At 43.9% G+C, this 16,717-nt stretch overlaps 1 protein-coding gene across 1 annotated transcript; it reads right to left on the bottom strand.

Moving 5' to 3' along the window:
• Nucleotides 1-8,639: 8,639 nt before the first annotated feature.
• Nucleotides 8,640-10,899, bottom strand: rrs1 (ribosome biogenesis regulator 1 homolog). Its single transcript, XM_029457939.1, has 2 exons — nucleotides 10,234-10,899; nucleotides 8,640-9,858 (listed from the first exon to the last, which is right to left on the bottom strand). The coding sequence occupies exons 1-2, from the start codon at nucleotides 10,838-10,840 to the stop codon at nucleotides 9,422-9,424; spliced, it is 1,044 nt and encodes a 347-aa protein (XP_029313799.1). The 5' UTR covers nucleotides 10,841-10,899; the 3' UTR covers nucleotides 8,640-9,421.
• Nucleotides 10,900-16,717: the final 5,818 nt, after the last annotated feature.

The raw sequence follows: 16,717 nt of genomic DNA, 5'->3' as shown, positions 1-16,717 counted from the left end.
TCTGAGATTATAGTGATTTATTGACACGTAGACACATACCTGGTATACGTACAGAGCTGAGAGTCCTGAAGCCCAGAGATAGTTCAGCATGTTACACTTCCTGTCCCCCGTCTGGAGGTCTTCGGGTTCATTAATGTGTTTTTGGTTCGATGTCTGAAATAATTATTTAACACAAGCTTCAGAGATCTTCACGTTTTGTTCTACGACGAAAACTACTTCAGAAATCATAAAAGTGCTGTTCGTGGAGATTATTTAACTGAATGTTTGTTCACCACAGTTTATTTTCCCGTTAGCTTTCAGTGGAGGGAAGTAGGCGACGCTACCTTCAGGGTCGTCCCTGCAGCTCAGTCAATTATATTTTCCATTTTTTTAGTTACATAAACTGTAAAAATGACAGACAGAGGGCCGCCCAGAGGACCGGGACACGTCGAGCTCAGACAGTAATGGACTGAGTAAAGTGTGTGCTCATTTGTGTGTCTACCTTGTACACTGAAGACATGAAACAGAGTAGGCGCCTGACCAAACCCCACACACACACACACACTGTTTGTCTTTGTGTATGCTAGACAGCAGATGGCAGCCCATTATTGGGCTGACAGAGCAGTCATCTGGCAGGCACCCTGTTACCCCCCCCCCCCCCAATACACCCAGCACAACACGGCACATGGACAGGACACTTTTAGGCGGGAGAGTTCACAGCGCTGGGAGTGTGTGTGTGCGTGTATATAGGTCACTGTTTCCACTTGTGTGTGTCAGTGTGTAAGGGAACACTTGCCATGTTTTGAAGCAGCAGCTTGTGAGGATGTTTCCCCCCTTTATTCACCGACTCCTACATACCCTTATAAACTAATAAATACAAAGGTTACCTGTTATTGATTAATAAACATAAAAGGACTCACATAAGGAATGTGGAAATAAAGATAAAATAATTAGAAAGGGAAATAAAAAATAAAAGCAAGATAAATAACATAAATAAAGAATAGAAGAAAATGACAATACAAATAATTAAATGTAATAAAATATGTACAATATATTAAATTGAAATGAAAGCAGAGATTGTTCTATTGATGTGTTCTGACATTGTTTCCTCCGGTTCAGTTGTTTTGTGAATGATTCACTTTTATTGCAGTATGAAATTTGCACACTATGTGACCTTTTCTGAATTTGAATGAATTACTTCCCTCCACCTGTGAGTATTAATCCACCTGTGAGTATTAATCCACCTGTGAGTATTAATCCACTTGTGAGTATTAATCCACTTGTGAGTATTAATCCACTTGTGAGTATTAATCCACCTGTGAGTATTAATCCACTTGTGAGTATTAATCCACCTGTGAGTATTAATCCACCTGTGAGTATTAATCCACTTGTGAGTATTAATCCACCTGTGAGTATTAATCCACCTGTGAGTATTAATCCACCTGTGAGTATTAATCCACTTGTGAGTATTAATCCACCTGTGAGTATTAATCCACCTGTGAGTATTAATCCACCTGTGAGTATTAATCCACCTGTGAGTATTAATGCACATGTGAGTTATAATCCACTTGTGAGTATTAATCCACTTGTGAGTATTAATCCACCTGTGAGTATTAATCCACCTGTGAGTATTAATCTACCTGTGAGTATTAATCCACCTGTGAGTATTAATGCACCTGTGATACTTCCCATCCTTCTCTACACCTGCTGTTCGTGCACATATTGTACAGGATACCTCATTATATAGTGTTTACTTTTTAAACTTTACGTTAGCATTAGCTCTGTTTGTATGTCCTCTGTTATAGTGACTTTACTGATGTGTATTTGTATAGTTTTATAAACTGCTGGATGAATAACTGATCCATGTATCTATAGAAGTGCACGTTCTCCTCTTCCATGTGGTGATTGTCGGTCGATCGAAGAAAAACTGTTTTGATAATCGATGAATCGTTCATGCAGAAATGTCTTTCGATGCTGTTTTCAGCCTTTCGTGTGTTTAGTTTTATAATGAAGTGAAGATCTTTGGACTTTGTGAAACTGGGATGACATTTCACTGTTTTCTGACATTTTATAGAACAAACTATTAATCGAGAAACTAATCTGCAGATGAATCGATAATAAAAATAATAATAAATTGCAGCCCTAAATGTGAAAGTAAAGATAATGTCAATGATCCGTGCCTGTGTTGAACAGAGAGGCAGCAGCCCAAGACGAGTTTCTCTCTCTGTAACATGTCCTCCCTTCTCTGTGCACGGCCTGCCGCCCAAACTCTGGCCCCAGAGTGATTGCCTCCTACGCCCGTATCACAAAGGATTATACAACAGAGCATATCAAACGCCGGGGGGGGAGGGGCGTCCCTACAGAGGTCAAGGCCAAGGTCAGGGATTGTGTCCCGAGGAAGGAGGTAATGTACAGCCCACCCTACAGAGACTCCCCACGGGGACGTGCTGGGAGGCACCACAGAAGAAGAGTACTGCCACTTCTGAGAGCTGCTTCAGTGTTGCCGGGGGCAACCCGCACAATCCCCGAGGCTTTCAGTAAAACTCAATCACACGGCCTTTCACTGGAGAGAGCCGGCTAAAGAGGAGGGAGGCCCTGCGTGTTCAACAGGAGCTCAAGTATGAGGTAACACATGAGGCAGGTCTCCACTGAAGGCTTTATACTGATACACACATGTACACGTGAAGCAGCAACACACACATCAGCAGATCCACAGGGAGGCAACAGACACTAATGATGATGTTTCTAACAGCATCATAGAATAACAGGCTGCATCAGATCAGTTAAAGGAAAACTTCACCCCAAAATGACCCTCTGTACATCGCCCCCCCCCCCACAGTGAACAAAGAATTAAAAAGAGAGAAAAGTCTTGATGAGTTGAAGAAGTGAATGGAGGCGAGTTTTACAACAGAGGACTACGAAAACATCCGTTTACAAACTGTCACACAGCCTGCAGGATAATAACGTCACTTCAGGTGGAATATGATTTACTGGCAGAGATGGTTAAAGAAAAACGTTGTTACCAAAGCTGAACAATCAACAATAATATATTTAGATAAAAGAGGATATACAGTTACATCACATCTTACTATCCTCAACATAAAGAGATGTGTGTGTGACAGCTTGCAAACTCCATTCACTTCAACTCATCAAGAGGGGGGGGGCAGAGGAGCATTTTGTGGGGAGGTTTTCCTTTGAGCATCTTATTGCTTCACTGATTGCCACTAAGTCCTTTGTTATACTTTACACAGTGAATGCAATGATTATAATTATATATTGATTATCTTGTCAGAGGTGAAGCCTGGCATCTGATCTCTGAACATTCAAACACGTCGCCCATCAGTGATGTCACATCAGGCGTGCTGCAGGGAGGATGTTTCTGTGTCCCACCGTGAAGGTAGCGTCGCCCTGCTCCCCTCCTCTAAGCGCTAACAGGATTTTTACTTTGGATTTTGGATTGTTGCAGAAAGTAAACTCTGTGGTGAACAAACGTTTATGATTCTCACACGTTCAGCAGGATAATAATAAAGCAGGGTACAAGTGGCCGAAATGGGTTTTCTCAGATGGGTGGCTGGCGTCTCCCTTAGAGATAGGGTGAGAAGCTCAGACATCCGTGAGACACTCGGAGTAGAGCCGCTGCTCCTTTACGTTGAAAGGAGCCAGTTGAGGTGGTTCAGCATCTAGTAAGGATGCCACCTGGGCGCCTCCCTAGGGAGGTGTTCCAGGCACGTCCAGCTGGGAGGAGACCCGAGGAAGACCCAGGACTCGGTGGAGAGATTATATCTCCTCACTGGCCTGGGAACGCCTCGGGATCCCCCAGTCGGAGCTGGAGGATGTGGCCCGGAGAAGGGAAGATTGGGGTTCCTTACTGGAGCTGCTGCCCCCGCGACCCGACCCGGATAAGCGGTAGACAGTGGATGGATGGATGGACACGCTCAGCAGGATAATCTTTAAAAATGAAAATGATTTCTGAAGTAAAAAGCTAACGTTAGGCTATAAAGAAACTACAGCTCGATCACATGACTTCATCTCACCACCGCTAAGCTAATGGCGGCTAATGTTGGACAACCTCTGTCGTCTCCTTCAGACACTTGTTAGCAAACAACCTTTTTAAAGACTCGGAGAAGCTTCAAAAGTTTACTGACGTAGAACGAAACGTGAAAATCTCTTAATCTTGTTTCAACCATTGATCTTATTTCAGACATCTGATGCATAGAAATGCAGATTTCAGGGTTTTAGGACTCCTGAAACATTATGGGTAAAAACACCTTCTGTGACATCACTGATTTATCTTTGGACACTCACAGTTTAACTAGAAATGCAACCAAGTCAAGAGTACCCGGGATGGAAATGAGTAGCAGCCCACATCAGGATATTCAAGTCTCTTCACATTTCAGAAGTTCCCCCAAACGCAGCCCAGCAGCCCCCCCCCCTCAGAGAGGAGGCCTCCTAGTCGCCCTGGAAGGCCCCGTTGGTGGCTCCCTGGCAATCGCTCTTTCTCCGGCACTTGGACAAGATCCTGTGGAGCAGGCTTGGGGACCGGTGTGTCTGAGGCGGAGGGATCTGGGGGCTCCTCTGCACCGGGAAGGGGCCCTCGCTCTCACCTTGGCCTCCACCCAGCCCTGCTCCTCCTCTGCCGCCCCTCCTGAGGGCCTGCAGAATGTGTCCACTGGGGGACAAAGAGGAAATAACAAACACAAAGGCGCTGTTTATTCCTCATGACCCAAATTCCACCGCCAGCAGACAAGACATGCACGGAGCTGCACAGAGGGCTCTGTGTGTGTGTGTGTGTGTGTGTGTGTGTGTGTGTGTGTGTGTGTGTGTGTGTGTGTGTGTGTGTGTGTGTGTGTGTGAGAGAGAGAGCTTCAGTAGCACACTGTCAAACATAAAGGCCCCCTACTGTCAATAAACTGCAACACAGATGCAGTACCATATCCAGAGTTCCTACATCTTCTCCAAACATCAAACATCAGAGAACTTGAAATATAAAGATAATTGTGTTAATGTGAGAAATGAAGTGGAAAAGTTTCTGCTGATATCTGTTAGTTACAGTTTTCACCTGTATACTGAATAAATCTTTAATAAAAAGTTGAATATTTCCTTTGATTTTGATTGAGCTGTCAAACATTTTCATACAATTTTAGATTTATTTCCTTTCCCTCCTGCTCCTCTTTAATGAGATGCAGTGAGAGGGGATTGTGTGTGTGTGTGTGTGTGTGTGTGTGTGTGTGTGTGTGTGTGTGTGTGTGTGTGTGTGTGTGTGTGTGTCTGTGTGTGTGTGTGTTCAGGGGGTTAGTAATCAGGGTGCTTTGTCAACTAATGAGGGACGAGGGGCCACCTGTTCAGGGGCGCTGGGCGGAGCAGAGGGGAGGGATTTGGTGATGGGGGATGTGTGGGTGGAACAGCTGCTAAATGTGTGTGTGCAGGGTGTGTGTGCATGGTGTGTGTGCATGATGTGTGCATGGTGTGTGTGCATGGTGTGTGTACATGGTGTGTGTGCATGATGTGTGTGCATAGTGTGTGCGCGTGGTGAATGTGCATGATGTGTGTGTATGGTGTGATGTGTGTGCAGGGTGTGTGTGCATGGTGTGTGTGCATGATGTGTGTGTATGGTGTGTGTGCATGGTGTGTGTACATGGTGTGTGTGCATGGTGTGTGTACATGGTGTGTGTACATGGTGTGTGTGCATGATGTGTGTGCATAGTGTGTGCACGTTGTGAATGTGCATGATGTGTGTGTATGGTGTGTGTGTGTGCAGGGTATGTGTGCAGGGTGTGTGTGCATGGTGTGTGTGCATGATGTGTGCATGATGTGTGTGCATGATGTGTACATGGTGTGTGTGCATGATGTGTGTGCATGATGTGTGTGCATGATGTGTGTGTATGGTGTGTGTGTGCATTGTGCGTGTGCATAGTGCGTGTGCATAGTGTGTGTGCATGGTGTATGTGTGTATGATGTGTGTGTGTGTTGTGTGTGTGCATGGTGTGTGTGCATGGTGTGTGTGCATAGTGTGTGTGCATGGTGCGTGTGCATAGTGCGTGTGCATGGTGTGTGTGCATAGTGTGTGTGCATGGTGTGTGTGTATGATGGGTGTGTGTTGTGTGTGTGCATGGTGTGTGTGCATAGTGTGTGTGCATGGTGTGTGTGCATAGTGTGTGTGCATGGTGTGTGTGTATGATGGGTGTGTGTTGTGTGTGTGTATGATGGGTGTGTGTTGTGTGTGTGCATGGTGTGTGTGCATAGTGTGTGTGCATGATGTGTGTACATGGTGTATGTGCGTTGTATGTGTGCATGGTGTGTGTACATGGTGTGTGTGTTTGTTGTTGTTGTGGCTGCTGGTTGAGTTTTATACTTACACTCCGTGTCTGCTGTTCACACCTGAGTCGTTGTCGCAGGCCGAGCTTCTCACAGGTAAACTCCTCCGCAGGGCTTTCACCTGAGAACAACACGCGTGTGTTTGAGTTAAACATGTCATATATACATACATGTATATACATAATTATATGTCGTCCTTTATGACATTAAATCAAAACTCAAACTCAAGATTTTGTTTTGCTTTTCACAAGCTGAGCACAACTTCATGTGCAAAATTGGTGGAGTGCCCCTTTAACGTTCATCACGACTAAATATGCAACAACCAAAAACATCATTAGACATTATTTAAAACTCAATGAACTCAACACAACAGCAGAAATATGAAAACCACCAGAACAAGAGCTCATGTGATAAACTGTGCAGCTCGCTGCAGGAGCTGCATTACTGAGCTCATCCATCAGCAGCACACCTGGCTCAGCTCCATCACACAGGAGGATGGGAAGTATCCCTGCTGGCCGTCCAGCAGCCGCCCAAACCACCTCTCTTCCTCCGGCCGCGGCAGCACGAGGACGACGTCACCCGCACGCAGCTCCAGCTCATCGGGCCAGTGGGGACTGTAGCTGTGCACCACCACCATCTGATGGACACACACAGAGTTACACTCTGTGTTCCAGACTCGTGGGCACTTTCATGTAGTTTCACACTGAATGTAAAGAAGTCTCTGTGGTTTCTGCAGCTCAGACAGATGAACTGCTGTGCAGTGAAACAGAAGCTCTACTCTTCATTATCTGTCCCTCCTAAATATGTTCAGAGGAATTAGATAAATAAACACATAATGGAGCCACAAGAAATTGACTTTACATAACATCAATGTCAAACTCATTTAATCAAAGACTTAGGAAACATTAAATAATCAGGATGTTAAACTAACTGCCTGCAGCCGGTGATGCATGTTTATCATGGGACATGTTGAACTTGCCTTTTCAGCTTCTGCTCGGTGTCGATGCCTCCCTGTTAACCATCGAGGGGGAAATGAATCAGCAAAAAATGTTAGTTTTACATGTAAATGTGCTTAAGAATGCATGTACATGCAGTCCATCAGCAGAGAAAACAAAGCGTTATTTATTAAGCTGTGACATCAACAGGCATGTTGTTTTCCAACAGTACCACATGCTGCTCGACTGCAGATACGTCTCCACTCACCTTGAGGAGCAAGCACAGTGGTGAAGACTTCAAAGTGTTCATTGCTGTGCGTGTAGATGAGCTGCATGTTGAAGATGGGACACAGAGACCGGAGCTCCTGCAGACTCTCCGCTCTACCTTTTAATAAATGCAGCTGACGAATCCACTGCAGCAGAGTGCAGCTGCTGGACAACAACACGTCCTTCAGGGAGCCACACACACAAGACTGAGAGCAATACAGTCCATGTGTGATGACAACACACACAAGAAGCTACACGCAGTTGGTGTTTCATGCACTGGTCCATTTTCAGATTTATTGTTGTCTTCTGTCAGACAAGAGGAAACATCAGAACATCAGAGTTTATGTTTCTAACTTTGTGTTTGTAGATTTCTCCTAAACTCAGTTACATTACATACTGCATCATTTACATATTTAATGTCAGAACACTTGTAATATATAAAGTAATAATAATGTGAGTAATGAAGTGGGGAAGTTTCCTGCTGATATCTATTAGTTACATGTTTGACCCTGTTCACCTGTAGTGTGTACAACATGTATGAATGTTACAATACATATCTTTAAAGGAGCTTTTCTCTAAAGGAGCTTTCTCTCACACTCTGAGCCACAAATCTCCACTTCAGTAGCACTTACATACACCAAACTTTCCACTTTCATTCCTCTCTATATTCTGAAGCTTTGTACAGAGGGCTTTGTTCACATGTCATTCACAGCTGATGTTTATACACGCTACACTAACAACATGCAGGAAATGCACAAAGTTCTGTGTGTTGACAGGATTTAATGTCAATATGAATGCAGATCTATTGTCAGTAGTTCAGAGCTCAGCAATGGAGTAATAGCTTTAGATCTTCCTCCCAGAGATCATGCTTGAGCAGCTCGTCTTCATTGTTCTCCGACCATCTGGTGACACGGGAGGGAAGTTTGGAGGGCGGTCGCCTGACGGGGACCAGAATTCATAATTTCACCTCTTCAAGAGAAGCTGATTGATTTAAGGTTATTGACTGCGTCCCGTTTACCAGCGTGAGCCGGGACAAAGATGGATGGGCACGCTCAACAGATGGTGACACACACACACACACGTAATTATCTCAGACTGCAGGAAGACATAACAAATGTATGAAGAGGATTACAGCACAAGGGGAAAAATACAAAAAAAATATTTTTATTTTGCCTTTCAAGAATAATGCACAAATGTTTAGAATAAACGTTGAACTTTTGAGGACAAATCAAAGTATTAACGTTAACACATACACAGTCAGTTTTACTTTAATCTTTATGAAAGTCAAACTTGAAGTATAAGTGTTAACTTATACTTAAATCTCGTTTCCTCAAGCCGGGCACTTACTCTTCCATCGCTGCGTAGAAAACGGATTTTATTTTCATACATATAAGTTTACGTGTCAGAAACAGATGAGACGCCTGATTAACCTCAGTAGTCCTGAGGATTTCTAACAGCTTTGTACTTACATTGTGTCCTAAATGTGTATAAAAAAGGTGCAAATGTGGGCTTTGTATTGCTGACACTGCTCACTCAGAATCAAAGCTCCAGTCTCGACAGGCAAACCTTTGATAGAACTGGAGCGAAGCCGCTCCGAGGTTTACGTCCAGGAAAGAGAAAAAACCTCCGAATGGAGTAAAACACGCTAACAATTGTTTCAAGACTCATCGGTTTATGACAACGTTATGAATAAAGTTTAAAAGGATTCAGTACAGCTTCTGTAGAATTAGTAACACTTGTACTTTATTACAAGTCACATAAAGATGTCCGCTACAGAAGGTGTAACGACTTTATAAACTCAAACAGAAAAACAAAGCGGTGACTTTAATGTGATCCAGGACGTGCTGACAGTTTGAACAGTCACAACATCAGAGTCATGTTGCATCATTCCGTCCAGTCGATGTTTGATGCAGACGTCAGAGTCCTCAGCGCTTCCCAGTCTTGCCTCTCCTCTTCCCCCCCACTACTGCTTTCCCTCCTGATTTCCCTCCTTTTGCAGTCTTTCCTTTGGCTTTTCCTGGCATGCTTCCTTTGCGTCCTTTCTTCCCTGCTCTCTTCTTGTACTTGGCTGCGGCCTCCTCTCGGTCCTCCTCTCTCATCTGCTTGTTGACGGCCTTGGTGACGTTCAGCTTGGGCCTCTTGCCGTCCATGAGCTTCAGGAGCTCCAGCTGCTTCTGCTTCTCGGTGGAGAAGTTCCCGATGAGCGGCTCGAACTTCCTCTTCTTGCCTGTGTTCTTCAGGGGCTTCTCTTTGGGCAGGCGGTCCTGGAACCTGCCGGCGGAAGCCGTGGAGGTCCTGGCCACGCTGGCGGCTCTGGCCAGGTCTTCTTTGGACTGTTGGGGTGTCGGGGTCAGACCCACACCTACAGAGAGACGTTTGATTACACTTCAGATATGCATTACAGCAGCAACATGTTACATCACTCTTCAGAGGTAATTGTCTATTTTCAGAGGGAATATTGTACTTTTTACTACATTTATCTGACAGCTTTAAATGATTAATACTAAACAAATAAATGATGGATTAAACTACCCAGCAGTATATAAAGTAATACAATATATATTATTCTGCATGATGAATACTTTTAGTACATTTTATGCCAATACTTTTGTACTTTCCCTGAAGTAACTTTTTGAATGCAGGACTTTTCCGGTCACAGTATTTATACTTTTACTGGATTTATATCGGCTTTAATATTAATATATTAATATCTGTGGACAGCTGTTTAGACCCCCACCTGGCAATTTGACTTTCTGCGCCCTCGCGATGTTCTTCAGCCGGTTGAACTCGTTCTTCGCGACCCTCTCCGTCTTCGCTTTGGAGCGCTTAGCGAACTGGTCCTCGTGCGGGTCCGCGGTCTCCGGGACCTCGATCAGCCACTCCTTGGTGTCGTCCCCGGCCCTCTTGTAGCCCCAGCGCCTCTTCCAGTCCTTGGCCGTCTCGTCCCACACCAGGTTGGTCTTCTTCTTCTTCTGGATGCCCTTCAGTTTGGCGAACTCTTCCCATTTGGTGGGCGCTCTGGGCTTCGGCGCGGGCTTCTCCCGGGGCAGCGCGGTGATCGGCTCCGGGAGTTTGGTCACTATCGCCTCCTCGAGCCTCTCCGTGGGCCGCTTCCAGATCTCGTTGATGAGCAGCTGCGTGTTGTCACGAGCTAACGAACGCAGGAAGTCTTCTTTCTTCTGCTCCCTGAAGTCCCGGACCTCCACGCGGTTCGTGTCGCACGCCAACAGGTTCCCGATGTCAAAGTGCAGCTCGAGCTCCTTCTGCACCGAGATGCTCTTCAGCTTCTCGGCCTCATCCTGCGCAGCTCTCACCAGCAGCTCCTCCACACTGCACGCGGCCATGTTGGTGAGTGCTGTTGAAAGTTCACTCCACGTGGGGAAAGAGAAAAATACGTTAACAGTACTTCCGGGTCACGCTCAGCGTGGAGAAACCACATGCAGCCACAAGAGGGCGACACAGCTCTATTTAATCTGTCCTGTCGTAAGAGTGACGGATATAAATATAAAAACATCCAAATATAAAATGTGCAAATATAAAAGTGAAAATATAAACAATGCACATATAATAAAATGCAAATATAACAATGCACATATAATAAAATGCAAATATAAACAATGCACATATGATAAAATGCAAATATAACAATGCACATATAATACAATGCAAATATAAACAATGCACATATAATAAAATGCAAATATAACAATGTACATATAATAAAATGCAAATATAACAATGCACATATAATACAATGCACATATGATAAAATGCAAATATGAAAACATGTAAATATAAAAGTGTAAATATAAACAATGCACATATGATAAAATGCAAATATAAACAATGCACATTTGATAAAATGCAAATATAAACAATGCACATATGATAAAATGCAAATATAAACAATGCACATATAATAAAATGCAAAAATAAAAACATGTAAATGGACAAATATAAAAGTGTAAATATCAACAGTGCACATATAATACAATGAAAATATAAAAACATGTAAATACATCATTTGCAAATATAAAATGTGAAGATACAGTGTAAATATCAACAGTGCACATATAATAAAATGTGAATATAAAAGTGTACAAAAAAAGACAACATAAGGTACAAATCCAAAACATGTATACTAAAAATCAGGTTAACAGTATGGATCATAAAAATATGTATTCTTTTCATTTAATTTTAAAGTAACATTTTAACAGCAAACCGACATTGCATCTGTAATAGCAGTGAGCTATATATATAATTTATTATCACTTTACCTTTTATGTACTTTTACAAACTGCTTACATCACTGTGTACTATACTTCTCATTATGCATAAAGCCAACATGTATTACATTCCTGTTTACATTCAGTTTATTAATTTTCAATTAGTCTCCTGCCCAATTTATATAACTTTATTTTATATAGTAGTTGCTTTGTATTTGTGTCTTTAGTGTTCGGCTGAAACAAGAGTTTTCTTCTCATAATATATTCAGTCTTTGGGTTGAATGTTTTTTCTGCATATTTTATTATATTTGAGGATAAAAAGACTAAATATACTATAATAAGAAAATGGCTGTATCTCAGCAACAATGAAGCAGTTATCTGTGAACTCATAACAAGTTGAATATCAATATCAATATCATATTTAATATGTAAGACATTTAATAAGCATCGTGTCTTGTCTCATGTTGTGCAACTGCATCTCGTTGTGCGGCTGCATCTCGTTGTGCGGCTGCATCTCGTTGTGCGGCTGCATCTCGTTGTGCGGCTGTATCTCGTTGTGCAATATAGTTTTTAGGCAAATTGATTCATAGAGCTTGAAAGAACGAAAGTGAAAGAAAAAGATTATATCTGTGACAAAACACGACAGTGAGGCCTGAAAAATAAACGTAAACAAGTGTCGGTTTTAATGGCTGCACATCATGTGAAAGTCATGGAGTTGTAATAATAGGATTACTATGGAGATTAGGTTCCCTGCAATATTATTATCCTTCCTTGTAATGTATGTGTTTCCTCAGAGATCCAGGGCTCTAATAACTCTATTTCTGTCCTCGTGTCCACTAATTTGGAGGAGGACGTGTGTGTGTGTGTGTGTGTGTGTGTGTGTGGGGGGGGGGGGGGGGGGGGGGTCCTATTACAATTGAGTGGCTGCCGGTGGCTCAAAGACGACGGTGTTATTATTTTGGTCTCCAGTAATTACATTCATCACCACACTCGCCATGAGAAGCTGGCGCTGTGACAGGCGCAGAGATAAGGTCACGAGTGATGCTGTGTTTGTGGAGGAGGGGGCGAGTCATTAGTGGCCCAAAGTCCCCGCCGTGATTTAGAGAAGGCTATAAGGTCCTCTGTGACGTGAATGTATATAGTCTAAAATCCCCCAATTTAAACACAGCTGCTCCCCCCCCAGTGTTGAAGTCTTTCTGTAAACTTCTGATCCGCCCTGAATTCAGCCAAACCAGATTACGCTCCGTGGTGTTTCTTTGATGTAGGCCGGATGTGAGGCCACGGAGAAGAAGTCATTCCCACCCTCAGTGTCTGAAATGTGCTTAAAGGATCCGATTCACAACCAGTTATCTCCACCTGTCATGTGCAAACCCTCCTCACAGGTTTCCACTTTTCTTTTTGGAGCTCAGAGTAGATTCTTTGACTCTTTTTTTATTCCAAGTTCCTGAAAATATTGAGATTTTGGACTCGCAGGAGGGTTTTAATCCGGCATTATGAGATCACAGCGTAGCTAATGCAGAGTGTTATCATCATCATAATGATACAAAACTTTATTTATAACAGCTTTCATACAGGGGAGAATAAACACAAACAGATACTGCTCCATAAAGCCAAGCGATGAAGCAAAGGAACGAGTTTGGTCGTCTCTTCGTGACTTCCCAAAAACAAATGTTGGCAGCAACTTCTGACAGGGTTCTGTCCGACCCGCAGGACCGCTGCGTCAGAGCCCAGTAGTCCTGTTCAGTAATCAGCTGCACCTGCAACAGGCGATGCCCTCGCAGTGTTTGCACGTCCTCTTTGAATGATACTATAAATATGTCTCCACACGGGGACAACATGCAAGAGAAACAAAGCCAAACGTCATCTAATCTTCAGTGAAGGAGATCCTGAAATATCTGAGACATACTGAAGACTTTAAGCACCTTTGCACATTTTTATGAATGAAAACAAGTTGGTGATGGTTCAGTAAGCAGGGACAAACCCTCTAACAGGATCAGCGCTTTGACTACAAAGACCATTCATGCCACAGATCGTATCCTATTTATAGAGTTCATGTGCAGTTACAATATTGCATTTTCCGCTTGATTTGAAGCTTTTCACGCTGCTTTTCCAGCCCACAGTATATTAAACGTATGAATCTGAATCTCTTCACAGAGAAATATGAAGATCTGCGTGCTTCACTTTTTGTTGTCTTCCTCTTTAAATACCTCCTGACTGGTGACCATCAGGATCCATGAATCACAGGGGGAAAGAAAGGACATTCATCCATGCAAACACTAGCCAGAGGCTTCAGACTTCCTTCTCCTTCAAAATAAAGTCGACCTGTTAGCATCAAAGACGAGGTGAGAGCACTGGAGGGACACATAAATGAAAGGAGGGCAAAATATTCCCCTCAGCAGCCTCCAGCATAAATCACACGTGATTAGCTGCTGACAGTTTGCTCCTGTATTTATAGTCGTTGTATTATTACGTCAAATCTACTTGGCTGGAGGACAAAAGTTGCTTTTGCTTTCAGGATTTTGTGGAATATTTTCTGTAAATTGTCTTCAAAGAATATATTTTTGTGTGCTCAAGGTGAAGCCTGCTGTTCTGCAGGAGAATAAGTGTGTGAGCATGCAGAGGAGGCGTACAGGCGTACACATATTTCCTGAACACATACAGGAGGAATCAATACAAAATGTCTGTACAAGTCAACCCTAAACCTGCTCATGCAAAACAAAAGAAATCCACATGAATGAGCTGTTAGCTGAGAGGCTTAGGCACTTTGTAGATTACATCCACTACTTCCTGTTTGCACGGCCACAGGCAGCTGCGCGTCCCCGGTGTTGAGTTGAGTTGTCTGACAGTCGAGGTCAGAGCCTCCATTGATCTGCTGGTCGGGACAGAAACAGCATTTGTCTCTGAGTGTCGTCTGCCCTGCGTGGCGTCTGGCGCTCTGACGAGCTGCAACATAAATTGCATCAGTAGATAAAGAAGCGTCTACGAGGGCTCGCAGCGTCTGCCTCCACTGCTGCGCCTCTCATGTTAATTTCAAATTGCTACAAACATGAGAGGCAAAAAGTAACTCTGTGTTTCCCCCGTACAGCGCTGAGCGGGAACAACCCGTCTCCTAGAATCACCTTCACGTGCAACTAAACTGCTTTCTCAGTTATATTTCGAGGGAAGGTCACAACGCGTCTTAAACACGCAGTAAGAAAACGATCACGGTAAAGACAATAAAGATCACGGTTTGGCTTAAAATAAGTATTTTTGTTTTACGTAATTTAAGTTGCGTTAAATTCAAATAAGTCAACGTTGACTTTAAGTTTCACACGGGACGGCTCCACCCTGAACTCGCCGCTGCGTAGACTTACGGTACGCGCCCACAGGATCCGCCATTTCCACGCTTCCCATTCATTATCTATGCCGGCAGCTGTGCAATGCATTTTGGTCGAGAGACCGGCGTCACGTTGGCCTCTCCTCATTTGCATAACGTTGAGGTCGAGGCTACGTTATCAGGCGTACAGCACGACTAGCCGCCTCTGGAAACTCTTAAAACTACTGCACCACTTATTCTCGCTTCAAAAGTTAACTGTTTTCATAATATGACAGAAAAAAGTTTCCAAACAAGCCACCATGTTGGTCCGGTCTGTCAGCAGACGGCCGAAGAGTGAAAGCGTCCAGCGAGAAGATGCGATGCATGACAGGGAACAGCTGTGGACTCCCAGAAGCGTCCAGGTGACGCAGGTGAAGCAGTTCAGCTGCTCCCAAAAAACAAGTCCTGGCCGGGTTCCTGGAAACAGCACGGCATGGAGAGTCCTTGAGATACCATTCTGAATTTTGGCCACTGATAGCTTCATGAATTGTGAATCACTTGCAATTATCTGCTCCGTCTCAAGGTCCCACTCACGAATGACATGGAGAGAACGTGTGTGTGTGTGTGTGTGTGTGTGTGTGCGTGTGTGCGTGTGAGCGTGTGTGTGTGTGTACAGAGGTCATCCCTCAGTTTGGTATTCTGCAGTTTATCGGTGACACCATGAAACTGAGAGATGATGATGAAATGATGAATCTCGTGGCTCCTTCATGAACAGCTGCTTCCTGTCTTCACATCATCATCATCTTATAATTATATCTAAAACAACTATCAGTGTAAAGCGACTGGTGACCCGCCTACAACATCTTTAGTGTATTTGATCTCTTTCTCTGTTTCTTCACTGTTGCAGAACCTTGCTTATATTTTATTATCTGCTCCAAACACTGAGAAGTCTCTTTGCTCTGATTCATTAGTGGGTTTTCTTCCCCTTTGAACAGCCATGTTCTCTGTTTCCAGTCTCTGTGCTACGTGACGGCGGTAGCTTCATGTTCAGACAGATTTGAGACCAAACCTGGTCTCTCCTTGCGTCAACTGAGAAACCCTCTTTAAGAAGCAGAAGATAAAGAGGAGGGTCTGAGGTGAGGGTCTGAGGTGAGGGGCTACTATTGGTCCCCTACTCTTCAGTCCACAGGTGCACCTCAGCGTGATTAAACTGAGCTGAATGAACGCAGACAGATTGTTCACTGACGTAGAATTCAGACATTATTTATTACAGATGAAGATGTTCAGATGTCACGTTTAACGTTTAATGTGAGCAGCCTGTGAAGATGTGTCTTATAAAACCAAAGCGAGACCCCTGATGACGCCCCCCCCCCTTCACAAGAGGGCTTTTAGCCACTAAGTGCTACTCAATTTGACGACGACTGATTTGATTGCGATGGACGACGGGGAAAGTAAGAAGAAAGAAATAGTTTCAGACCAAATATACGTCCTGACAAATGGAAGACACGTGGACACGTGGACGTGCTGCTGTCTCCTCGTGTGACAGACGTGAGACAGATGTGCAGACGTGAGACAAACGTGAGACAGACGTGCAGACGTGAGACAGACGTGCAGACGTGAGACAGACATGCAGACGTGAGACAGACGTACAGACGTGAGACAAACGTCCAGACGTGAGACAGACGTGCAGACGTGAGACA

Source organism: Cottoperca gobio, chromosome 20, assembly GCF_900634415.1.
Source record: "Cottoperca gobio chromosome 20, fCotGob3.1, whole genome shotgun sequence".
Lineage (NCBI taxonomy): Eukaryota > Metazoa > Chordata > Actinopteri > Perciformes > Bovichtidae > Cottoperca > Cottoperca gobio.
Note: the sequence above shows the minus strand (reverse complement) of the source record. Positions and strands in the feature narration are given on the sequence as shown.